We start from the raw sequence: 27574 nt of genomic DNA, 5'->3' as shown, positions 1-27574 counted from the left end.
AAGCAACAGAGAGATTTTAGGTTCCAAGCGTCGAAACTCGCTCTGTGCATTGGATCAAGTCGAAAGGAGAGGAAAGGAAAGACAGGGAGTGCAGCCACTGTGGCTCGCAACGCCTGGATGCCTCGGTACAGTGTGAACTATTATAATTATCCACGAAACCACCGGCATTGCGAACAGCTTGCAGCATTGTGGGCCCCGAAAACTTTGTCTCCGCGCGTCGTCTGTGGAAACACGAGTTCCAGATGGCGTGGACCGACGCGACATTTGTTTCACATTGATTATTAAAAAACATTCACCCCTTCCCTCGAATCCCGTTTCGTCGTTTCGTCGCTGACTTATGGAAACGATTATTCGATTCACTTCCTCGTGTAATTGCTTTTCGATCGGCGACGCGATACAATACTGCAAACTACGGTTTTCATTTTTCAAGTAATGTTGATTGAACCTTGTGTTTGGTCTTTCTGGCGTGACACTTAAAAAAAAAACAATTTGTTTCTAATTTTTTTGAAACTAATAGACTCAAAAATGCACTGTTCAAATTTAAGGAAGTTATTCGAGATGAAGTAACAGATGTTATAGTGAAATCAAACACATGTAACATGTAGAGAAACACATGTAACGATTTGAAAAATCAATTTCTCTTTTTTCCATTTCCTGAAAGACATAGGTTTTTAAAAAAAAATGTTCTCTATAAATATTATGACAAAATTTGTAAACTTAACAAGTACGTAGAATTTTCCGTGGAGCTATGTCGACTGTGTAACTACGTATCATGAAAGATTTAAACGCGTTTTTGTCGAAATATTATCTTTTCATCTGTCTGTCAAAATAAAAAAACAATTTTATTGAATCGATCTTTCTGAAATATAAATATGTTACTCTGCCCACCAGTGGCTATCATATCACTCGCGGTCATCTTTAAAAATTGAAAATTTCATATCTTTTTTAACGCAAAATGTTCGACAAAAAGAAAATATTTTGTTACTGGAGTTTCAATGGGCGCCATTTTCTTTACTTTTTCACTTATTGTTGGACGGTTTATTCTACTTTACACGTTCACATTCTACTACTACTAATCACTACTAATCACATTTATATATTTTATCTGGATAAACTATTTGAATTTATGTTTCGAACAAACTGTTTTCAAAATACTTTGATAAACGCAACAAAATGTCGATATCGACAGGAGCTATTTTAACGTTAATCTAAATCAATAAATAAATTCTATAAAGTTCGTACAAAAATATTTTTATGCTCTTCTTGAGTAGTACTATTAGTAGGAAAAACATTGGAATCGTTCCAGATTTGATAGATGTCGAAACCTAAAACGTCCCGCTTAAAAAGAATGAAAGCAATTCTGAACAAAAATCAGATAAGAAATTACAAGTTAGTGACGCTTCCATTTCAGTTACTATTAATATTAAATGACTAAAAATTATATTTCAATTAATACAAGCCCAGCCATCGATAATATTACAACTACTTTTACGTGCAATAAACACAGCAAAATTTTCAATAGATTTGTACAATAAACAGTATGAATTTACACGCATGAAATAAATATTTATGTCTAGATATGGAAAATAAACACGTGTGCTATGAGAAAACACTGGATTATTGAAAAACAGTTTCATTTTACGATATTGAATCGCCAGCATTTTAAAGATTTGCGAAAATATTTCTGTTCATTGTAAATTGAATGCGATTACGCCGTTATGCTGTCATCTTTCAATTTATAAAAGTGATTTCGCTATTTACAGTATTTACTCTCGACCGTATAGAAACTGCTTGCTATCCCAATTTCGCCCCGCAACCAACAGTCGTTACGATTTTACACGCGCGTGTGTGTTTACAATCCCATGCAATAGTTGTTTGTAGCATGTTTCGCTGGTGAAATATGCATTGTCTGGATTGAATCTGAATAGTAATTAATAAACGGGGGCTGTTGAAACTGAATAATATCGTATTCAACGAGAATTTACGTTAAATCTATAATTTAGTATTATTTATTACTTCGCATTCGGTTTGATTTTAATGTATTTGATGAACAAACAATCAAATGAAGCTTCCATAATTTAAGTAGCAAAATTGTTTCTTAGAACGGGGATACAATTATACAATTGCATAAATAGCAAGAATTCGGTAAAGGAATTCGAGTACGTGTTATGGTCACATTTCAATAATTCATTCTGCTGTTTCTAAAATAATTCAATTGTACTTGTTTAAAATTTACACTCCAATAATGTTTAAATTGTTAGAATGAAGAGATGAGGAACTCGTAAATAATGAAAGTAATGCCGTTATCATTACCTTCAAATGAAAAAGATTTTTGTTTATAAGAGACTACAATGTCGTTCAGGAGATTTATTATAACTCATCGTAATGTTTGTAAGAATTCTAGTGGCTCTTATATTTGAAACATGAACTGAATAATTACATAATTTCTTATATGTGAGAAGATAATGTAAATTCCTGGTATGAAAAGAATGCTGTGTATTTGATATCGTAGAATTACTGATAGATGTTTAATTTGCATAAAATAAATAGTTTTCAAAATTATAACTACACGTTGATAGTAATTCTGATTGCTTCCAGTCGTACGTAAAGCACATTATTCAATTTAAAAATAGATGAGGATATTTCACCTTTACGTTCTACATCAATGTGACTAAATTTTTAATTTCTAAAGTTATGCTTTTTAATGTTATGTAACAATTGTAATTTTTTTGCTCTAATTGAATACATACAAATGAAAGTAATTTTTATCTGTTAATCGATTTTAACGTACAAATATGCTGTCTTACTTTTATTAATTTTAAAAGCAATCGTACAGATATGTATCAATATCTCTCAGAAGGTTAATGAAGAAAGTATTCTTAATGTATGTATTCTTAATGAACGTTGAAATCTATCTAAATGAACTAAATCTTAATTTAATTTACAATATTTGTAATACAAAACAAGCGATAGACCACTTATAAATAATTGTGTTATTCGAATTAACAAAATATTAGATACTATTGCAGTGATATGTTTTTTTAAATGCAAAATACCTAAGATCAGTGAATTTTGTTTCATACCGTTTTATAATATTTGCACTGATTTTATTGGAGAAATTTCAAAAGAATTGATAGCCACATTAGAAACAATTGCATCATTATTTACAATAGTCTTGAAGAAGTGCAGTACCACAATTTGTCTAACACGAATGCGAAATATACTGCAAAAAAATCTAGAGCATGTACAAAGAATTGTGCAGATATACAAAATACAAAACGTAAGGAGAAATAAACGTTTGAACGTTCGTTGAAAAAAATTCATGGTAAATGAATTCACCTTTTCGAAGGAAACGGTGCAAGTAATTTTTACGTCATGCATGAAAATGTTTGCCCTTTCTGTTGCTGCTCCATTTTCATCACCAGAAGTAACGTGCTAGAAGTAATATTTCCTAAAATATAACGCGGGTACGACGAATACGTTTGAAAAATTGAAATATTTGTACCAAAAGTTCAATCTTTCGCGAGTAATCAATCGCAACTCGGTTAAAATTAGCGCACAAGCAGTTATTTCATAATTTATACAAGGGAACTAAGGAGGAAAGTTTTTTATTCACAACTTTCATCGAGATAGTACTAGTCAAATGGAGAAAGAAAGTCTTAGGATTAATTAATATTAGTAATATAATTTAGGAAAACAAAATGAATTAATTGCAGAAATAATAAATTAAACATTTTTTTTTATTAACAACTTTCATTCGGACAGTAGTAGTCAAATGGAGAAAGAAAGTCTTAGGGTTAATTAATATCAGTAATATGATTTAGGAAAACAAAATGAATTAATTGCAGAAATAATAAATTAAACAGTTTTTTTATTCATAACTTTCATCGAGATAGTACTAGTCAAATGGAGAAAGAAAGTCTTAGGGTTAATTAATATCAGTAATATAATTTAGGAAAAAAGAGTGAATTAATTGCAGAAAAAATGAATGAAATAGTTCTCGATTTGGAAACGTATTGGTATTTATAATAACACAAGACAAAATTGTAGAGCATGATCACATCATATTACAAATATTAGAATATACATAGATTGCAATACATTCCTAACAGTATCTTAGGTTATACGATCCAAATAATACAATACTACAAGTTTTGGCATAGACTAGCTGTGTATCAATTATTAATTCAAATGAATTTCTAAGGATTATAAATTTCATCTAACTTGAGATTTACCCTTTGACTCGTATCCCTACGTATAAAAGGACGTACAAAAAGAAGCATGCAAATTTAAGAAAAAAACATCGCATTATTATATCAGCAATGGTTAAGACGAATGCTAAGCGTGGAACTGTACGAGAGTTAACAATATCTCGAAATTAATATAATTTGTAAAACACCTGGCAAAGATAGGCTTAAATGTTACTTCAGTGTAAAGCCATAATTAAACGAGTTTCCAACTTAAATCTTGAAACAAAATTGATGTCGAGTTTTGCCGACATTTATTTAATTACAAAACTGCGGTTACCTGAGTGCTGGCATTTGGGATTATACAATTAACAACAGAGCGGGCTTCGTTACGCTAATTGAAACGAGCATTAAACTGGCCAAATTCGTCGCATCGGTTCGAAACATCGATATCAATGTGGCTCAATGTTCCAGGAAGTTCTTCACAGGATTTGAAATGGTCCCAACACAAGGATAGAATATATTCGCGATGGATATGAGATTGAACGTAACGTACACGGATATCGCTGTTCAGAGTGATTATGGTTGTGTATCACGGTATGGTATTACGATGATTAAATGGATTCGTTGGTAATGAGGTGGTTTCGGCATCAAACTTAATGAACTCGTCGCATGAAACATCATTAAAGCTGTGTTTCGATGGGATCGGGTGTCGTGTGGCTATTAAAAATTATTATTATAAACTCAAAATTCGAAGGAATAGAGTCGTGAGAAAAATCAATTGAGAACAACGCGTGCGTTGCGATAAAAGTAATTAGATAATGTCCATTAATTATCATTTCAAGACAAAAAGTTTTTGCGTTTGTTTAAACTTGAAAAAATTTACGTTAATTTCTTTGATTGTTTTCGTGTTTTATTGTGTTTATACTTTTTAATTTTGTCAGTTAACCTTCCTTTTTGCAAACAGATTTGATATATTAGAAACTGCTAGTATATTAAGAAGTCTGATCGTGAAAAGAGAAAATAGAACAAAATTATTAAGACAGCCACTGTAAAACGGCGAAATTCCTTTTTTCAATGGAAAAAGTCGTCATATCTCTTCTCTCAGAAAATATAGTCCTTAAAAATTGTTTTGACGGAATCCTTTCCTTGCGACTACTATGTATATCTATATATGTATACATTCAAATTAAATCTACACTGTCAACTGTTCTTCTTTGAACGTCCCTTTATATGTAAAAAAAGAGTTTCAATAACAAAAATTACTTATATCTGGAAATTATATCCATTAAAAAAATACATTAGCTGTACTAGACTCCCTCTTTACGACTTAACCTAATACTAGCTTTTGTAACCCCTGTGGAGTACCTTACCCCGTTAAATCGCTCTTGGTATCGATATCCACGACGAAACAAGCGAGGTGCATAGTTGGCACGACACGAAAATACGAGGATCGATCAAATATAAATAAGACTTTTGTTTCTGATTGCGTAAACTTAAAGGGAGCGGGTGACCGCTTCTACAGTGTATTGTTTAAGATGTCAGGAGTGGGGAGAGCATTGCATTATTGAGTTCATACAAGTTTGACAGTAACATTCACAAGGTCAGAGCAACAAATCCACGTCTCAGTTGCGTAACGCATAATTATTAAATTTCTTACCCATGAAGGTGTCAAACCAGTTGAAATTTTGCAAAGATTGAGGGTACAGTTTGGGGATCAAACACTATCAAGAGCTCGCGTGTTTGCCTGGCATAAGAAATTCAAGAAAGGACGTAAACAAGTTGAAAATGTGGAACATGATCGCCGTCCTCGAAGCAGCATTACGGAGGAGAACATTCGCACGATTCGAATTCTTCTTGCAAGCGATCGACGTCTGACACTTTCTGAAATTACAGCGCAAATTGGAATAAGTTATGGGAGCTGTGAGCTTTTAAGGAAGGTAAAGGTCGCTTATCGTTCCAAAAGACGTGACCAACCGATTCGAGACGTCATTCTCTTCCACGACAACGCTCGGCCCCCCATACTGCAGCTAACTTCCAAAACATTAAAGAAAATGAGTTGGACTCCACTTGACCATCCTCCCTACAGTCCTGACCTATCGCCCTGCGATTTCCATCTCTTTAGACCACTTAAAGAAGCACTAGGAGAACAACGGTTCCTAGACGATTCGGCGGTGCAGGCCTTTGTGCGCAATTGGCTCCTAACTCAGCACTCTTCGTTTTACGATACTGGGATTAAAAACCTTCCAATCCGCTGGGAAAAATGCATTTCGAAAGCGGGAGATTATGTTGAAAAGTGATACGTGCTTGGATATTTTATTACACTGAATAAAAGTATTGTAAAAATAAAATCTCGTTTATCCTTGATCCGCCCTCGTAGTTAAGACTGTTAAACGTGACTGGGACTGAAAGCTACCCCCGGAAACGAGTTCAAGGCGCAAAATTAAATTCGACTACGTCGGAATTCCGGTGAGATATTCGATCGACAGACGAGGCGCGTCTTCGACCTGGTTTCCGGAGCTCGCGCGTCTGGTATCGTGCAGCCTCGTTATCGTCTACCTAATTTCAGAGTTGATTTAAGGCGCGACGATAGAGGAAGAAGGGCAAGGTGAGCAGGGGGAGGGTTACGGAAGGCCGGGAGTTACTTGATATTCGCAATAAGGGAATGCCTTCCAACTATTCGCGGACTGTTTCGTATGCGGCCCTGGTTACGAAGGTAACCTAAGTACAGTTGCCTAACTTATATTGAAGATGTTTGGAAGCTTTCGAGTCTGAATTGCCGTGCCGCGCACGATGCGCCGCTACTTCCGCCGTACCCCTCTCGCAACCACCCCCAACACACCTATGTACGGGGCTTGCATCCTCCGAAGCCTTCGTGCAAACGCACGAGACAGAAATATTCCGGCATTGTGGTAGTAGCGTGCGTGTGTGTAAAGAGAAGCCTGGAAGAAAGGCGAAATTTGTAGTCGACGCGTTTTGCAGCTCACCTTTTGATTACACGGTGAATTCGCGCGCGAATCGATGCTACGGGGCCAATGAAAAAGTCGTGAAAAATAATTTGTATTATATGTGTAAGACAATTTATCCTTATTAATAGGAACCGACAAAATAACCTAAACTAGTGTTGCTCTGAAAAACAAAGATTTATTTATTCTAACGTAAATTTACATTTGTACATTTTTATATTGTAACTACCCTATCCTACCTGAAAAACAAAGAAACGTCATTAAGAGTTTATTTTCACGGTTTTGTCGATTCTTTACTATTAATAGCCCTGAATCTTTTCTTCACACTCTTTCCCACTTTTTCGATAGGATAAAGAAAGATAACCATTAAAAATAAAAGCTAGGAAGAATTTCTAGCTGTACGCACTGCAGTTTTCACACATCTGTTTAGGCTCTAGGAAACTGTAAAAAGACGTCTTCAGTGGCACTTTTTTTCTTGTTCTACAGTGACAGATACATACATTACACATATATTCTCAGTACATTTATTTTGATAATAAAATAAAATGTTGAATTGTAGTAAATATTCCAACAATATGCTTTTGTTAACTCGCCCTGTCTGTTTGTATGTATTAGGTGGGGTGATAAATCCGGTTCGCATTTTATCGTAAAAATATTAAAATTCCACAAATTGTATGAAGGTTGGCCACCACAAGACACGTTTTCTCTTATACTATATAAGCGCGATCATTCTGTTTTAATTTGTCATGATCTTGAAATCAATTTTCATTAAATAAATTGTCGAATTGTTCTGTATTCCCAGTGCCTGGTTCCATTGTATTCCTTTTACCAGTAAAGAGTGTCCTACAATTTCAAAATATATTTGACCGTATTGTTAAGTTCCATTAACAATGGCAATTCAAACAGTTGGCAAACAGTTTCCTATCCTAAGATATCCGAACCGCGACTGCCCCTATTCTCGCAAACATTACCATTGCCTCGAGTATCTTCCTCGAGTATCAGGAAACTGTTGTTTCTCGCACCTGTCGCCCATCATATTTTCTACTCTCGATTTTCCCGACACGGCAACAAAGAGAACGGTGATGATTCGCAACGCACACGAAAAAAGGGGGCCCTTCGTATTTTATTAGCCATTGATATATTACCCCGGGCACGTTGCGCCTCGACCCCTGCTTGGATAGCCGGTTGCTGAATATATCCGTGTTTACGTTTATGTCAGGGGGATGGATAGAATACACGAAGATCGGTCCACGGTTTACTTTGGCACGGCCCTGGTGTGAGTGTCGTCGATTGATACGGGATAGAGTTAGAGGGAGAAATAAAGAAGGACCGGGGGAAAGAGCCCGGCTCCCGATATTTACCCCCCACAGGTATTTTCGTTCTGAAATGTTATGAAACCAAATTGCTGGAAAAGTGAACATCCATCAAAACGTCCGTATAAGTAAGCAGTTCGAAAGTACGAGGCCGATGCTGATATAAAATAGAAAAATGTGGCTTGCGAGAAAGCAGCCGTATAGTTAACAAATTAGCTTTCACTTTTTGTCGCTGTAATATCAGATGCGAGGGTCTTTTTTGTGTTTGTTCGTTGAGAGTCTAATTCAATTTCAAATGTATTTCTATATACATGGAATGTTATGTTACTGTATAGTACGATATTGCAATCATTTCTGACCTCTTCAGGTAAATATCTTATATACCTTTAGAATAAAAGTTTTCAATGTTTATTTGTTTCAATCAATATAATTTACTTGTCTGATAGGTGAATTTTTAATTCAAATAACAAAAATACAGTGGCTTCAAAAAGATTCCGTGCACTGTATTTTATTTCTTTTTGTAGAGTATATTAAAAAGAAGAACATGTATAAAATAAAAATTGTGTAATATCTTGTTTAAGGGTCGTTGATTAATATTTATAACAAGTATAATAAAGATTCAATAATTCGTTCGTAAGAAAATTAATACATATCCATATTGTGTTCATCCATATATCATTTTACACTTTTTCTGTATTTTTATTATTTGAAGTTCAATTCAAGGCATAAAATATTTCAAGGATTAAAAATATTGAGAATTTCATTCTAGAATTACGTAGATCCAAAAAAATTCGCGTTAAATTAGAATCTTGACATTAAAATAATTTTATAAACATAAATTTGTTCATTTAAATGTCGTAATTATAAAGATACTTAATTACAACTTCCGATCAACCAAAATTGCAAAAAGAAAGTTACCGAAAGATACCACATGATGGCGAATTATAAAATATAATTTTTACATAAAAACATAAAATTGAAACATATTATTGTGTAAACAATATAAATATATCTAAAGTTCACAAAAGAATTAATAAATTTCATACGACAGCAAAGGGTTGATTGACTCATAGTTCAAAGAAAATCTCAAAAGGAAAGAGTAAAAACCATTAAAATACCGAATTAGATTATCAAAGATTATTAGAATAATTATAATCTCTCTTATCTGTCAGAGATTTTCGAAGTAGGAACCAAATAACACAAACTTGTCCGTTTTCCCGTAATTCATAGCCAACTTATGTAATTTTATGGTTAGTCCGTTTTAAATCGCTTTAAACTCTCGCGTCGATTAATAAGCTTCAACTACGACTTTAATCTTTTAATCCTCGAAGCCTCCGGGAGCTTCAGAAAAATTAGATGGAGTGTGTAATAACGGCAAACCGGGGGAGCTTCTTAGATCGGGCATACAGAAAAAAAAGAGGAATAGGGTTCGAAAAATGGTGGGGTCGTTGCGAACGAAATTGCAACGATTCGTCGTCTCTAATTCCTGGATCGTAAAGAAAAATCTCAGTAACCCTTCGTTCAGCAGTGGTCGCTCGACACTGTGACGGGATTCTATCGGACAATTGGAAGCTCGTAAAGTTCAAGCGAATCGACCAGGAGGGTTGTCCCGAGGAAATTCAATCGGTGGTAAATACTCGCTTTTCAGAATTGCGCTAGAGGATCAGCGCATAGGTATACGATATAGCGTAATATTTCCATACGTTACTATGTTCGTCGCATAAATCATGACTTTGAGTGATTATCGAGTACCGTAACCTGATGGAGAGTCTGATTTTTAGTCACAGTGAAAAGAAAAACGTTACGAATGAAATTAAGGTAATTTCGTGGGACAAACAGTCATTTCTTTTCTTTTCTTTATTTTTACTTGAACTTATTTATTCTTCGTTTACCAAGGACATTAACGTTTTATTTTGTTTTTGTTGGACCGATACAATTCTGAGTGCCATCCGTGATGTCGTCCAATGCATTGCGTATGATTTGATCGTATCGTCTAGTAAGCTTCTGTGTAAAGATGTTTAGTTAGATTTACGTTGCAAATATATATTCTTCTAAACTAATTTAGTGCACGTGTTGTTGTATATTACCCTGCCCTAACAGTTTTAAACGGAACTGTACACTTTCAACTTCAACCATTGCATATTACAGATGACATCAAAACGAGTTGAACAATCTAACACGATATGATCTTCGAAGGATCTAAAATCTGGAAATGTGGAGTGAAACAAATTTAACATGGAAGGCTTATTAGGTTTATTATAGTTACAGGAAATGTTCAAAATTATTTCCTTGACGTATAATACAATCAAACAGACCAGTAATTATGGTGGTGACAGAAAAGAATTCATGAATCATCTTCATCTTCATCTGTTTATCTACTACAGAATACTCTACAAATTTGCTTGTTATCAGATTTATTAAAATTCATGAATGCGTTACTTAAAAGAAGACAATTTTTAAAAATCATTTATAAATTTGTAATTTTATTTATTTTATAAATTTATAAACGCAGGTGATATTCATTTATGAAGAAAGTAAACAATAATACCATTTCCCGATCGTGATTGTCCATCAGTGTCCGCTAATTCCAATTTAATAAAAAAAATTCTTTAAAATAAATAATATAGATCATAAAAAAAACAGTACATAGTGTAGTGAATGAAACAAATTCAATTAATATTCTGACAGCAGTAAATAAAAGTCTTAATATTAGCGCATGTTTAGACTGCCTTGATTTTAAATACGAACGCCTGTTACCATTGACATTTGAAATAACCGGTGTTATTGTCCAGTCTGGTAAACATAGGGCACATACACAAATGATTTTAAACTAACGATTTTTGCCAAAGTCTAAAATGTTTCCTACTGAAACGTAACTTAATACATTACTTTCGTTTATTGTACCTACATTTATTCAGAATTATCCATTAAACATATTTTGCTGGAATGTCCAATTAGTGAAAACATCGGAACCCAAGTAAACCTTCCTGTAGATATTAAACAATGTTTAAATGAAAGAAAACATGTAAAAGGAATAATAACTTATCTAGAAAAAATCAAAATAATTAAAAATATTTAGTATGTAATTAGTCTTGGGTAGTTTAAGATTGTTAGACAGAAGAAAACCAAGTGATGTATGTGAAATACAATGTAACAAGACACAAAATATAACAACGTATTGCAATGTGGTCGCTAATGGCTAAAAAGCTGATGCGACATTAAATAAATAAATTAAAAAATGTACCTACATAGTTGCATGCGACCGTGGATCCAGGTAAAACAATGTTAGGTGGAGTAGGTAAAACAAAGATAGTGGAGTAGGTAAAACAAAGAGCGCAAACGGTTTGCAACACTACACAAAGATGAACCAAACGGGAAAGGAAGCGCGAGCAACACTATGGAACGTCCCGCGGGGTTGAATCTCGCTCTGAAAAAACAATTCCGCGAAAGTGTTTATATAAAGGTATGAAAGGGTTGCGCGGACACATATGGGTGGAGCGAGAGAGGGTCACAGAGCCAGCAGGCGCCGCCATCGTCCCAAGTAGTTCGTTGGTAACCCAGTGCACCCTCCGCATCTCTACGGGGAGAGCAAGGGAATGTCTGCTAATCCTTTACAGGGAATTCAAGTGATAAATTCCGTAAATCCCTGTTCAAGCACACCCTTGCACCAACCCATCTACCCTTACCATTACCAGGGAAGGGTCTCCCTCTCCGGACCGTGCCGAGCATGGTGCCGCTGCAGGCTGAGGCACGGTGGTCCTAGTCGCTCCATCTACCCCACCCACGAGGAATCTAGACTCACCTCGCGCACACCCCTGTACTCCTGGAAAAAGTAGAAAACTGCGATTACAAAGACTTTTGTACGCCACCCCGCCCCGAGTCCCGTTCGCATCTTTCTTCCCTCTTCCGAGCGTCTTCCTTTCGTCGTTCCGTGCTCTTTTCCTTCCTGTTCCGTTCCTCTCCTACGACCGGTATCCTTTTGTTCCACCGGCTCACCCTACGAGCTCGCCGCGAAAACCACCCTCCCCAACGCAGTTTCTCGCTCCTCGTACACGCGACTCCTTCACGGATTAAAACTTTAACACTTTGTTACCCTTTTTCGGGAAAGAGGCGAAGATAAGGAAGAGCAGGAGGAGAGAAGGAGGAGGAGGAGGAGAAGTAGAAAGAGGAGAGCCAAGCCGTGGAAACAGTGAGAAAACGAGTGACACAGCCACGGACGCGAAGGAACGAGAGAAGGAAGTCTCCGACGCCGACGTAATCCGGAGCTTCCGCTACGTTGGACAAATTTCAGTCTCCGGAGCGAATTTCGCTTTTGATAAAACGCCCCATTTTGCATTTCGCGCCTCCGTCCGCGCGCCCCCTTTGGCCCCTTCGAGGAGAAAACCCCACCCCGGTCGCGATAATGAAGGGTAAGCGAGGTCTCCCAACCGTGAAGAGCAAACGCATCCCCTAGTTTTAAAGGACAGCTTGCATCGCCGTCCCTAACGTTGACGCAAAGTATCCGGAAAATGAGATTCTTAAGCCGAATGCGAGGAGACGGTCCTTAATGTTTACGGATGATCGTTGGGATTTGGGTTACTTATTTCAGTTTGTCAACTCTTCGTGCTGCTTTTGTCGCGTCGCGAAACAAACACTCGCGGAGAGAATTCTTTTTCGGGGTTTTTGTTAGGCTTATGGGAAAAATTAAATAGAGTTGTAATGGATAATAATCTGTATTATACACCGGAAGAAGAGATAGATGCCACATGCTCACGTGAACGATTAACCGAGTAAGAATATGGGAGCTAGATCGACAGGTGTATCGACGTGTCATATATTTATGCATTTTTTATATGACGTGTAAACTGCTTCAACGATACTGACACATGTACGTATAAAAAATTGATAGATAACTGTTAAAAGTAAATGATATAAATATGACAATGTGTATTACTGAAGTGATTATAGGCCCTTTAATCTAATGCTTTGTATCTACTAATAAAACTGAATTAGACAGTCAGAGTACAATAATAAAAAAATAAAGGTTATACCTTCGTACATAAATTATTTTTTTAATAGTGTGTAATAATATTGGAACAGGTACGGAAAGTTATAGAAACTTATAGAAACAGAAATAAACAAACAGGAGAAAAATTAACAAAAGACAAAGTTGTTACGTTATTTCTGTTGTGTCTTTTAAAAATAATCTTAGATAGTAAGTTGAGTCCAAAGAAGATTAATTTCTTAATTGTATCCTGTGAAATATAAGACATATTAGGAAATTTGAAGTGCCTTGCAAAGTATTATTTAACTACATGTCCTTATATATGTACATATATATCAAATTTTTTTTTTTTAAATTTCAATTAATCGAAAAATGAGCTTTTCTAATTTTAAAAGGAAATTCAATTACTCGCTGTTGAGGCACTCTTTCATTTATTAACGAGTCAGGTCACAGAAAAGTAAACCTCGTTATGCTTGTATCAATTTTTCAACTCACCCCCTCTATAAAATCGTTGTAGAAAATGACAAAACTGAATTTCGAAATCGATTCACCGTAAAAAGGGGCAGGGTACAAAAAAAAAAAAAAAAAAACAGCACGCGATAGCTAAATTACCACAATGAAAGTCATCCATTTATCTGCCTAGTTTAACGCAATCTCTTGAGAACATCAACCATTAGGGGCTCTAAGGAAGAAACGATCTAGAGCATAGGACGTTGTAGAGCTTTCGCGCGTGACACACTTTATACGAGCCGCGTAAATAACAAAATTAAAATATACATTCGTGTTAGTTAATATAGAAAGGGATATGTAGTATCGATACAAGTATGTAGGTATATCATTTTACGTTTCGAGTAGGTATTGATACTTTTCAAAATAAATTTTTACGGAATTGAAGACACTAAAATGTAAATTTCTTTTAAATTTCTTTTCAATTATGTTGAACTATAAACAAATAATAAAAATTGAAAATAGAAAATGAATAAAGGAGAATATGTAGAATAGAGATAAGGAAATAAGTACACAAAAAGGTCACTCATATCATAAAAGGAAATAACCAGAAGATACAAAAATCAAACATAGGGAAAATAATTCGTCATAAAAAGAGTTATCATTTCAGTTTGATTAAATCTGCATTCCTGTGTCAAGAAACGAAACTAAAATAAAAACACGCATCACATTTCTAACGTGAAATAAGATAGACTATAATGATTAAAAAATATTGACGTCCCTCCGTCAAAACTTTCATTTCCAATTTCTACACTTTTATAACTTGCTTATTTTTTGTAGATTTTGTTTATAATTTGACTTCATTTTGATTCTGTGTACTGAAGTGATTATAAATTCTTTAATCTAATGTTTTGCGTCTTCTAATAAAACTGAATTAGACAGGCAGGATAACATTAATAAAAAAGCAATGGTTGTGCCTTCGTACATAAATTATTTTTCACAGAATAAATTTGGCATTAAACTTGTAAAAAGAAGGCTTAACATTTCACATTAGATGAATTTGAAATGTGAAATGTAGGTACATATGTATATGTATATTAATGTAAGCCTCTGTGTAAATACCAATTTTTGTCGATAACTATAAAAATCGATAGAAGTATATTTAAAATAATTATCTAGGTTACAACGTGTTGCTCGACAGCGATTTAACTGAGATTATTTACAAAAACTATAGACACTTTCAAAATATATGCAATCTCATGTTGAAACGAGATTTAAGCAAATGGCTATGTTTTTAAACTTGGCTCATGAATATGCATATTCTGGCGTGGCACACTTTAAACGACGAGCGAAGATTGCTCAAGAATAAGATTAGTAGCTATTATAAATAAGCGGGTAAATTAGTTTGATAAAGATGCAAGCAGAGTAATCTTCTCTAAATGTCGTTCTAATGCACAGAGCATTTATCTCTGACAAACCAACGCTCGGTATCAGACACTGTCGCCATTTGCACAATGCGCTAATGCAAATGAAACAGAGAAATTATTTTATATACAAAAATTATCAAAAGGTCAGAACGTTTCAAATAAGTTGCTTGCTCTGATCCCTAAGATTCACAACAATTATTTTCTCACAATCAAATGTTACGGAAATTGAAATGTTACAAATCTTTATGGAGAATTAGAACGCCAGAAATTAGTAGCTGTCGAATTTCCAACGTTTCATTTCCACGGGCACAAGAAGCGGAACAGCAAACGCGTACACTTCAACCTTCTCTGGCTTGGTCGGGGTGTTTCAATCAGATATTGATTTTACATTTCTCAAAGTACAGAATTTTCTAGCAGAGCGTGCATCGCGCTCGGCAAGATTACGGGCTAAGAATTTCCCTAGAGCGAATAAATCTGGCACTAGACCAACGGGTCGACGACTATCGATTTCGAATTTCTCGAATAGAGTCCATAAAGCTAGGTACGAACTATCGTGACAAGCTATAACATGTAGTAACGCGTGTACTTTCTAGGCCAGAATTTATTCGATTAATATAATACTCCAGCATTTTATTATTTGAATATTCTAGCAATATATCATTATTCGAATATTACTACTTGAATATTACTTGAATGAATATTACTACTCATTACTAGACGAATACCCTTTTTTGAATATTAGTACTTAAATATTATCATAAGAATATTATCATTTAAATATTGCCATGTGAATATTATTATCTCAATATTACTATTTGAATATTAGTATTTGAATTTCATTATTGGAATATTACTCTTTGAATATCACTATGTGAATATAATGATACAAATATCATTTTAAGATTAATTATATTGTCGTATCATTAATCGAATACTCCTATTCAAATACTAGTATTGCAATACTTCACTAATACACTACAATAATTGCTCGAATATTCTTATTAGAATATTTCAAACATTCTATGGTATTTGAATACAACAATTTAAATACTATTACTTGAATATCATCATACAAATAATAGTATAGAAACATTTTTATTTCAATATTATTACCCAATCATTATTATTTGTATATTGTTATTCAAATATTACTAACTTCTTCGACTTTAAAAATTATAAAATATCTGTTATATAAGCTTTATCAAAACTTCAAGTTAAAAGCTTTTCTCCATAAACGTGCTACAAAACAAATATTCTCACTTTTAAGAAAACATGATACGGAGCGGAATTTAAAAAATAAAACTGTTCATTTGATACCTGGCTGAAGCATAATTTTTTACTATGCTCACGTTCAATTAATTTAATCAATCAAATGACAAATCTTTTAAAAAAAGGTCTTAGGTTTGTTCACTTTCACAATCCAATCTAGATCTATTGTAAAACATAAACAACATGTATTCACACCAATGATACTAATGTACAAGACATTAGCATTAACGTAAAGGCAAACCATTAACGATCGTTTCCTCGAGGAGAACAAGATGGCCGATCGAATAGCGACCCGACATGGTGGATCGCTCGACGGACGACGCCGACGATTCTTTGAGCATTAGCGACTGATTGCGAAATTGCAACGGCGTGGCGGTATTTTCATGAGATTACGCTCTCTGTTCATTCTTTCCCTTCCCTGTCTTGATGTCAGGCTACTCGTTCGCTTGGCGAACGGTAAATGGCGTCTCCGTGAGGGCGTGAGATCCTATAAAGCGCGGCTTAACAACTCCCGGCACAGCACTTAAATTTAAGATCATGAGGATTTAACTAGGTACTCGAACGTGTCTTGAGAAGAAGGCCGGAGAGCGGAAACCGATCCGTTTAGAGTCAAGAAGTGCTGCACCGCCAGGGATCCAATTACTTTATGGACCGAGACAGCAATATGGCGATCACTTGATTTGTCGTACGTTTCACGTGTAAATTAACACGTCATGTGCCCATAGACGAGATTTGGTCTAGAAGTGCAACTAGGTTAAGGAGCTACATACGATACATAAAACATAGGATGCTTCGTTTTGAATGAAAGTATAACAACATTTCACCAAAAATGAACGATTCTGTGTAATTAATTTTTAACGTTTTTTGTTTTATGAATATTACGCTGTATTTTAGTTAATTATTTAAAAATTTGTATTTTAATTGTATGTGCAGTCAGTGTAAGAAGTATTCGTACAGCAACTAATTTAAAATAAATTGTTCCTGCACGAATACTTATTACACTGGCTGTAGTTTACTTATGATATGTAGTCTAGTACAATATTTTTATATAAATTCAGATCCAATAATGATTTTAATTAATGATAAAAATTAAAGCATTTAGAATAGTCGTATTAATTAATTAGTTGAGAATCTTTTTATATGTACAATTAGTAACTTCAAGATAATTTTGTGATACTGTAATAGAAAAATAAAACTATTCTTTTTCGCACAAAAATGTATAAATACTTGTAATTTATATTTCAGTTATTTGTTTCGTTAATTGAATTTTTGATGTTATAAATAAATCATCATCTGAGTTCTCATGCAAAAATTATATTTTTAATTCTCCAACGAAAACGTTAAAGAAATGACGTAAACTTCTTACGAACAATTACTATAACATGACACCTAACGGGATTGCACTAGTTGCAATAAAAATGTCGAGCCAGCGTGACTTGTAATAATGCGAATATGGCGTACATCGAAAGCGACTGACAAATCTTGCTAGTTACTTTAAAGAGGGAAGATCCGACTTCGCGTGGAACTTCCTTCTCAATATTGCTTTTTCCATGTGACCCCGTAATAAATCGTCGGTGAACTAATATTCCAGAAGGAATATTGCTGGAAATATTACCACGGTAAATGATCACTGTTCTCGCAGGAGATATTCAGCCTTCATATCGATATTAAAATAGGAATTTGCTGTGTCCCACAGCAGCAAGAAATTTAATTCGACTAAGCGCGCGCCAGATCGTCGAAAATGCAGCTGAAGCTAAGTACTCTACTCATGACTCAAAAAGGTTTCAAATTTAGATCCTCGGATGGGAAATATTTTTACAATAGTAGATCTCGCGTGGCTCTACAAATTCCGCATAAGACCTACTTTATATCAAGTATACAGTCTATTTTGTCAAAATTATAAAGAAGTAGTCATCTAAACGCAGATTAATGTCTTTCTAGGAATTCATAAACGAGGAAGCGATTTTTTATTTTGCAGTTCTTATCCACAAATGTACGTGAGAACATTTAAAGCATTATGGTGCTTTGAACCCATTCAATGCCAATTACGAGATGCCTCGTAGTTCAAATTGATTGCAATTATTCAAAGGATAAGTTTATAGCCTTTTGAGTCACGAATGATTGCAAAACAAGATTGTAAATTTTCTTTGTAAGACACAAATTTAATATCATTTTTTACTATGAAAATAAAAACCTAGATTTCACATCTGTATTAAATCTTGGCGCCTAAGACAAATCGCCTTAAGAATGAGTTAAAATAAGGATTTTCTCATTCTAATTAAAATATTATTAGGTAGTGCATCAGACAAAAGTTTATTTATTTCATTGATTCCTCATTCTTGGACTAAGCGAGTCAAACGAAATAAATAAAGATGAAAATAACGTATGAAATGTAAAAAGCCAAGAGTGTATGTGTTTTATTAACCGCTAATAAAAGTTGCCATTTACTCCCACCTTAAATACTTATCGAAAGAAGCTGTGTACTTATAAGATTACCTAATACTAATTTATAAATAACGATGAATGATGATAAATACCTTTGGAGAGAAATTTCTTTGAAAACCAGCTGTTAGATGTAAAGTTCTTTTTGGCTTACCTGAAACAAAAAGAGATAATCGAGTTAGAGTAAATAACAAAAAATCCACATGGAGTTTCTTTTCATTTAAATTCAAACATTTAAAATGCGATAATTATTCCCAAAATGATAAGGAAATATAAGGATATCTTCGTTAATATAAATTGACATATTTTCAGTAGCTTATAGAGGAACTATAAGACGACGCATAAATTGACGAGAGCGATTAATCTTTTGATATTTTACTTCACAAATAACTATTTTTGTCTGATCACTTGATAGGCGACTAATTGACTACAATTTTTTAACCAACTTCGAAAAGGAGGAGGTTACTCAATTCGAAATGTATATTTTTTTTATCTGAACCAGGACAACCTAAACCATTCTTCGAAATTATGTAAGGTATAGTTCCAACAAAAACAAGGAAATAGTTCCCCCAATTGTGAGATGGGATGAATTGGTGAAGTGAATAAAATCTAACCCAATCCATTACAAATTATTAGAAGACAGTTAAATATTCATCAAAATATTCAGAATTCTAATAAAGAGAAAGGGGAATTATTTTGATGAAACGAATATTGAATATGGTGAAGTCACGATTGATCAATATTAAATTAATATTAGATACATTAATATTAGACATTTCAACATTTTTGTCCAGATGTGCACTTTTTTATTTGGAATACATAAAAATGAAAGTTGCATTCTTCCCACTAAAATATCCAAGTCTCCTTTTTATGGAATAAATGATTTTCCTGTAAAGTGACATGTTATCAATAATAAATTTTGTTCTGCTACAGTCTGTTCAAGAAGAGCGTGTACTATGACCTATCAAGAGGTCTAAATTATAAAATTTAGAAATTTTTAGAAGAGAGCATTGTTGTTTTCAATTCTTTTGCGCGTCTGATATTTTGTTTCCGCATCCAGAGTTGTATTTTTGAAACGTCCGAAATATATTTGTAAGTGTACAAATCGGTCTCCACTTTCACCACCTGGATCCCAACATTTGCTTCATTTTGATGGAGTAGCTACGCTCCTGGCTTGCCATACAGTTGGGAGCAAGGGTAACAGACAATCGACGGGTTCCCGACAGCGTGTTGGTGCGGATCCAATGGAACTTTCGAACTTTAAAAATCCCTCCTCGGCAATTCTGGCCACGGTAACGGTGCAACGGAGGTACGGGGACCGGAAGGCTCGAAGTAAATCTCTGAGCACGTAGCTGGCTCTGAAAGGTGGGGGCGGCTATGTCTCACTCCACTTTCTTCTTTTCTTAATAAATTCCCAGATCGGAGTTGAACTAATTACGCCGGCGGCCGCGGAATTTTAAGCGAAATCACTTACCCTGGCGGCCGGGAACGTGTGAAATATGGCGCCGCATCCGCGGCGTACGTGAACCGTGCACGAATCGCAATGCGGGATGAAAAGTTGCCCTCGTGTCTTATAACAGCGGCAGGAACGGGACTGCTTGGTGCCTGACTCGCGTATCGAGCGTTCCAACTTTTATAGGAAGGAGAATTTGTTGTGCCTTTGAAGTCTGCTCGTGGCAGAATACCATCGACGGAATTAATGGTATCGTGGGAATTTCGTTGTATCGTCCAACCCACTGGCGCTGAACCTTCTTCGTTAGTGGGTTAAATCTGGGTTAGGGGAATCATTACTGTTTCATTACTTTTCGACTTCTTTTGATATCGATATTATTCCTGTACCTTCGTTAATTTTTTAACCCATTGCGCTCGACATGAAAAGATTTTATACACAAATTAAAGCAACGAAACGGTCTATTTTAATATCCCATGTATTTTGGCATTTTTAAAATAAAATATTTGTAATATTGCTGACAATAGGATCTCCCTACGCTACAATACGTTGGTAGCATTCCTCCTTTTGTTTAATGCATTACGTTGCATATGCGCTTCGCGTCGCGTCCTAATCTTGATATGTAATATCAGTATGTAAGTCAATTTTTTCATAATAAAGTATATATGTAAAACTAAATATGCGTAAACTCTGTCAAATATCAAAGTCTATATTTTTTCATTGACTGGTAATTTATAAAACACTCGACATCCACGCATCAAATTCGTTTCTGTTGAAACTAATTTTATTATAGAAATCTATTTCTTTTAGGCCTTCGAAACTTCCAAAACAGCAAAATTATTTGCTATTATATGATCATATAGATCTTTTAATAACAAGTGAAGTAGGTATTCAAAGTTCTGTTGTAATATCCAAGATATTAACGATAAACAAAGCTTGCATAATAAGCATAGATTAGTCATGTAGTCGGTGATACCAAACAAATTTAGTCAACTTTGATCAAATTTGACAAATATGTCAATGAGAATACAAATACAAATATGTATGTTTGTAATTACTTCCTTTGCAACTTGACATACTAATTTCTTGACTAACTGCATCATTTTTTAGACGTAAATGAAAAACTGTCTTTATTTCTAAGTAATGTGCGAACAAAATTGAAACTGTTATCAATTCGATACTACTGAATATTTCAACAAAATCTTGCCTTAAGTCATGAAGGGCATATAATAAATAATAATCTTTCTTCAAATTTTAAATTTAGATCTATGAAGAACAGAAATTACAAACCCAGTGCCACCTCATGTATAAGAAAACATCGCTCCAATATAAAGCAGACATTTCGAATAAAAATTGGCTTCCAGAAAAAATAGAAATATTATCGTAGCATAGAAACAATTCCTATTCATAAACTACATACGAGTCTTAACATTCCAAATGTGTAGTTCTACCACAATTAATTCCTAAAGGATCAAAACTATTATCGATCTTCAATGTGGTGTGTAACCTCTCGAACCTCTTTCTCGAAAGTCTCAAGAAATCGGTCAAAAATTGTCATCCCGTGTTCTACCAATTCTGGTCAATGGTAGGTAGTCTTTTCTGTTTTTGAAGAATTTACCGATATTTACAGTATTAACATTTTTTTTAAATAACATATAATTTTGAGTATTTTTAAAAACTGTAATCTTAAAGATAATGATGATGATACAGATAATGGTAGCCTTTTATGTTTTTGAAGAATTTACCGAGATTTGCAGTATTAACATCTCTTCTGAGTAACATACGATTTTGAGTATTTTTAAAAACTGTAATCTCAAAAATAATGATTACGGAAATAAATATTAAATATATGTAAATTGAAACTATTATCGATCTTCACTGTAGCGTAACTTCTCGAACCTCTTCCTTTGAAAGTCTCAAGAAATCGGTCAAAAATTTTCATTGCGTGTTCTAGCAATTCTGGTCCACTGCGCGCAATATCCACCTCGATAATCCAATAACAGCGATCGATCGACCAATTTTAACAAAAGACCGAACGGGATAACGGACCCAGGACAGTAGGACAAGTCCACGTGCGGCCAGACGCGAAACCAAACGAAAAAGGGTGTGGGAGGGAAAGGAGGAGTAGGAGGAGAGCCGTCCAGCTGAACCGGAAGAAGAAGAGGAAGTTGAGAAAACTCCGGACGCGAAAGTTTCGACAGGGCCAAAGACAAAGTAGAAGAAACAAAGGAATGTTGGTCTGCTTCCTTTTCGCGGTCCCGCGCAGAATTGGAAGCAACTATCCAATTTCCGTGGAAATAGCGAGGGAGGAAGAGGGTGGACGATGGAGGAAAACGCGAGGCAGACAGGAGAAACCAAAGAGGATAAAGGAGATATAGAACACGGACGGGGTGGAGGAGGGTCAGGTTGACGCAAGAAGATCGAGAGGAAGCGAGACCGAGCGAGGCAGGAGGTGAAATTAAGCTTAGGGATCCGACGACCCGGAAACTCTGACTCTCCGAGCTCGAAACCTTTGAAAGATTTGATAAACGCTGACGTCACTTCTTACGATCATCCCAGGAAATTGTAGGCGGCGCGGCGGCGAATGTCGGTTCGACGTCGAATATTCGGCGAACTACTTTCGGCTGACTGCTGTCGGGGCTACGTATCCCCGATATTTCATATCGCGGCCCGGGCAACGCGGAAAGGCGATCGACTTCGTCGGACGATAATGAAAATTTCAATAATCCCTCGTCGACTCGGGGACCTCGGCTGCGACCGCGATGAACCCTCATCGATTTACTGCCGGCGAACGTCTACGGAGGTGTCGCACAATGCTCCGAATCCTCGAAAAGCTGGCCAAAAGCCGAAAAATGAACATTGTTACTTAGAGGCTATTGCGTTGTCTGGAAAGTTTGTGAGGATTTTTAAACAAAATTCAGAGACAACATATTTGAATTTATATACATATACAGCGTGAGGCAGGTAAAGTGTTACTGAGAGATTATGCCTAAATTATCGTGAATATAAAAAAAAATCTTACAGGAAAAAGTTAAAATACATCCAGATGCTGAGGATGTATCAAGGATATATATATATTTATCTACGGCATACACACTATGAAAGCTGACGTTAAGATGAATCCATCGCCCTAGAATGCATGGTCATTCAAGGTTATGGATAGGTTTAACTCTTTAACAATTTATACAGGGTGTCCTAGAATTCCTGTAAGAACTGGAAATGGAGGGTAGCTGAGACAATTCTGAACAACAATTGTCGGATGGAAGCTTCATTTTTTAATTATTAACGAAAAACACCGAACGAGTATTTATTTTTATATTTAGAAATCCCATGGTTTCATTTTAAAAAATGGCCTCAGGATCTGGACCAAAAGAAGAGCAATTGTCATATAAGATAATAGCCCGTCGTACCTTTTAACTTTTTCCTGTTGGATTTTTTTTTGTATCCACTATCCATTAGGTACCTCGCTACATATATGCAAAACAACAAAACCAAAAAAGTGGCGTGAAATGACCTCCTTCTCCCTATATACAATATCGAAAGACTGTCTGTTGCTTTTTATCACTACATTGGGTAGATTACGAATCCAACCACAACAAAAATAACGTCGATTTTGAGTCGATAATATTTTTAACGCACTTTTTTCCTTCTTTTTTGGACATACATACGCGGCAGTGCGAAAATGCGAATTAGTCAATGAATGTTACATAAACTTAAATAAATGGTACTTTGAAGGTCAGATATTTGGCGAATAAGTCAGATGTAATCAAGGATCCCAGTTCAAAAGGTTGATGATCGTTTCCTTGATTGATCCAGCTCCTTGGAGCCAAGGATTGCCATGCAGTAGAATAATCGGTCACCGTTCACGTTCACGATATCATCGATTTTATTTTGTTGGTTACTTTCGAACGATAACAATTCGAGTCCCAGATCGTCTTCTAAGTATATAATAAGCCCGCGAGGCATACATAGGTGGTCTTTCTGGATACACAATATTATGATCTGATGGGGATATCTGATTTATCCAAACAAATTTCTATAACGCATAAATTAGAATTAAATAACACACAATTACATAAATACAATACTAAATATTTTTGTACAGGATGACGAATATTAAAATCCGAGAAGCCTAATTCCGTATTATTTTCTTCCAATTTCCTCAAAAAAATGTCATTTCACTATCCAGCGCAATCGATCTCAGAAAAACACATAAAACATAATTGCACCCTGCAGGCTACAAAATACAAATTGTAACTTCACCATTGGTTCACTTTACTATATATCAAATAATGCCACGAAAGCGTAATTTTACTCTGCCGACCGACGATATGTTAACCAAGAAGTTCAAGCGAGCTTCGAGTCTGGCGAAATTGCCGCAATTCGAAACAGCATCATCGGCAGGCGTATTCGGCGAAACACGGGCAATAAAGGTAGCTGTCTTGTCAGAATGACGGATAGCCAAACGTCGGGGGCGTGTTCGCAAATTTCCCGGTAACTCGACGCTCGTACTTCCTGCGACTTCATCTTAATCCCGACGGTGGCGTCGAGACGGGGCCAGCGACCCGGATGCTTGTTGCCAGGATAGATGCAGGGCTGCGAGTTAGCGTGGTTTCGCCATAGGTAGCGGTGCTCCTATACCAAAACCATCCCGATCCTCCTGTTGGAATACCTCGAGCTCGCTAGACTGCAGAGCGAGCTTTGTCAGCTCGGTTTGGCGTCTGAGGTGAACGCAGCATTAATACCTCCGACCTCCCCCATCGCCCGCTGCTTCGGAGGAACAACCGCCCTCTCGCTCCGCCGCGGGCCGGCTCAAGCCGCCCGTTAATATCGAATTCTTTGGCGCAATTTACGAGGGAGCACCGCGAATTCAAGGGAGGTCGTTTAATCCGGAAAGTCAAATCCTTGCACGAAAGCAAGCCGCTTCCGTGGCTGGTACGTTTCGCGGAGTGTTTTCTAACCCCGTGAATCCTTTCAAGGATTACCGCGTGCCGGCGCTCTCTAGGGGAGAATCTTGCTGCGTATTACCTCCGAGCTAACTGGAATGCCGAACCGGTCCGTCCGGAATACTTAGCAGTTGCTTTGACCCTGCGCCAAGGCCTTCGGATTCTTCGACGCGTGTACCTTAGGCGGTGGATGTGGCGTCGACGATCGTAGATTTCTGTAGTAATTTCTGTGCATTTATCGTAGAGAAATTTGTGCATTTAAGGAGACTTAGTTAGAAGTTGACGGACAAGACGCGATGAGTGATTGGATGGTAAAAGGAGATGGATGCGAAGTTTCGATGAAGGACATGAAAATGGTCACGATAAAGAACGTCTATTACTAAATATTAATTTTTCTTATGAGAAAATAGATGATAATAAAAATACTTACAGTGGAATTTATGCTGAGAAAAATTCAGAAAAGTAAGTATTTTTATTATCATCTATTTTCATATCATCTATATCTATAACATATAACATGTTACTATATCATTTATATTTATATATACATATAGTTCAAGATCTTAATACTTTAATAACTTCATAAGTTCTTCTTATTATAACCGAATTGAACACTGTTTTAGCCTTTAAAAGGATAAAATTTCATAAAAATCTGACGTACATATACGTTTCGTCATGAATTTGCTATACTTTTGTTTGTCTTCTCCAAGGAAACTGTTTTACGGTAATACTTTACGAGGAAATAATAAATCATGATATAAAAGTGAATCGTCAGTTCGCAAGCGGAACGTTACAAATTATCCTAACCGGTAGGGGTGGATTTAAAGACGGAAGTTAATACGAGCGTAACAAACTACGATAAAGTGGCTTCTTGCTTGATAGCGCTTTTCCTTCATGAATTCTACTTACCCTTATCTTCATAACCTGAATCTAGAACTGCATACATCCTCCACAAAGGAAACTTTAGATTGCACTACGGCGAGATAGAAGACAGCGAATAATCCGTAGATAAATTGAAGGGGCAATTTTGACAGATTATTAATATAAGTTTGATATTTCATTTTTCACATTGGAATCGCGATCAACGTATCAATTTATAAACAATGTCAACATTGATTCGACTAAGTTACATAAAATAAAGGTTAAATTAACTGATTTGTTTTCAACTTTATTGTATACAATTGCACATAGTTTGGCTAATTTGCGTTTCTATTATGTTTGTATTTTCATTAAAAGTATTACGTAATTATTTATGGAATGAAAAGTAATGTGTTATTACGTAGATTAACATCATACAAAAATGATTTTCTAGAGTATTTTCATGACTTTTTACATTTAATGTTATTTAAACAATAATTACTATTAGGCTTTGAACGATTACAACATTGTATTACAATTATAAGAAAATATTATTCTGTTATATCTTCATAATTAACAGATTAATATAGACAATAACCATTAATAGATTTGAATTTTGTTTAATAGGTTAGAAACGAACATTTAGTGATTGAGATATATTGAAAATTAGACATTATTATCAACCAATTTTCGTGTTGCAGATGTTTGTCAAATATTCTGTAGAAAAGAAGGAGTCTGATATAAAAATAATTATATTATGTGATGTTTATACTCAGTTGTAGACTGTCTGACGTCAATTTCCAATTATACAATACAGTGTAAACATAACCATACAAGTACATTGTATGTAAACGTACACGATAAAATTGATCCTCGACAAAACTCTAAATTAGAAAAAAATATGTATTACAGTGGTAGGTACACTTATAAACAAAGTGAACACAATGTTTAATTATTTAAAAAAACATTTTTATCGATTCTACTAGCACTATAACACATATTTATTTGTTATTTATATATAAAAAGTTACAATCTCCTTTCTGTAAACGACTAAGTCGATAAAAACCGTTTAAATACAATGTGTTTCTCACCGGCTATATTTACATCATCAGATTTAAATTGACTATTTATAATGTTATATGATTTACAAATGAATTCTACAAACTGCACAGTCTAACCATCTCAATGGTAGTCTTTTATGTTTACGAAGAATTTACCGATATTTACAGTATTAACATTTTTTTTTAAATAACATATAATTTTGAGTATTTTTAAAAACTGTAAT

At 35.1% G+C, this 27574-nt stretch overlaps 1 protein-coding gene across 8 annotated transcripts in view; it reads right to left on the bottom strand.

Moving 5' to 3' along the window:
- Positions 1 to 27574, bottom strand: part of LOC128895376 (E3 ubiquitin-protein ligase MIB1) — a 417384-nt gene that overhangs the window by 241756 nt on the left and 148054 nt on the right. Inside the window, exon 10 of one of the 8 annotated variants that reach the window (XM_054157913.1) lies at positions 19169 to 19189. The exons of the other annotated variants lie outside the window; for them this stretch is intronic. Coding sequence (XP_054013888.1) covers positions 19186 to 19189 — 4 coding nt within the window. The 3' untranslated portion in view covers positions 19169 to 19185. Of the gene's footprint in view, positions 1 to 19168; positions 19190 to 27574 lie in introns of those variants that run through there. 8 annotated transcript variants of the gene reach the window in all.

This window comes from Hylaeus anthracinus, unplaced genomic scaffold (genome assembly GCF_026225885.1).
Source record: "Hylaeus anthracinus isolate JK02 unplaced genomic scaffold, UHH_iyHylAnth1.0_haploid 5, whole genome shotgun sequence".
In the NCBI taxonomy this organism is placed as follows: domain Eukaryota; kingdom Metazoa; phylum Arthropoda; class Insecta; order Hymenoptera; family Colletidae; genus Hylaeus; species Hylaeus anthracinus.
This window is presented reverse-complemented; position numbering and strand designations above follow the sequence as displayed.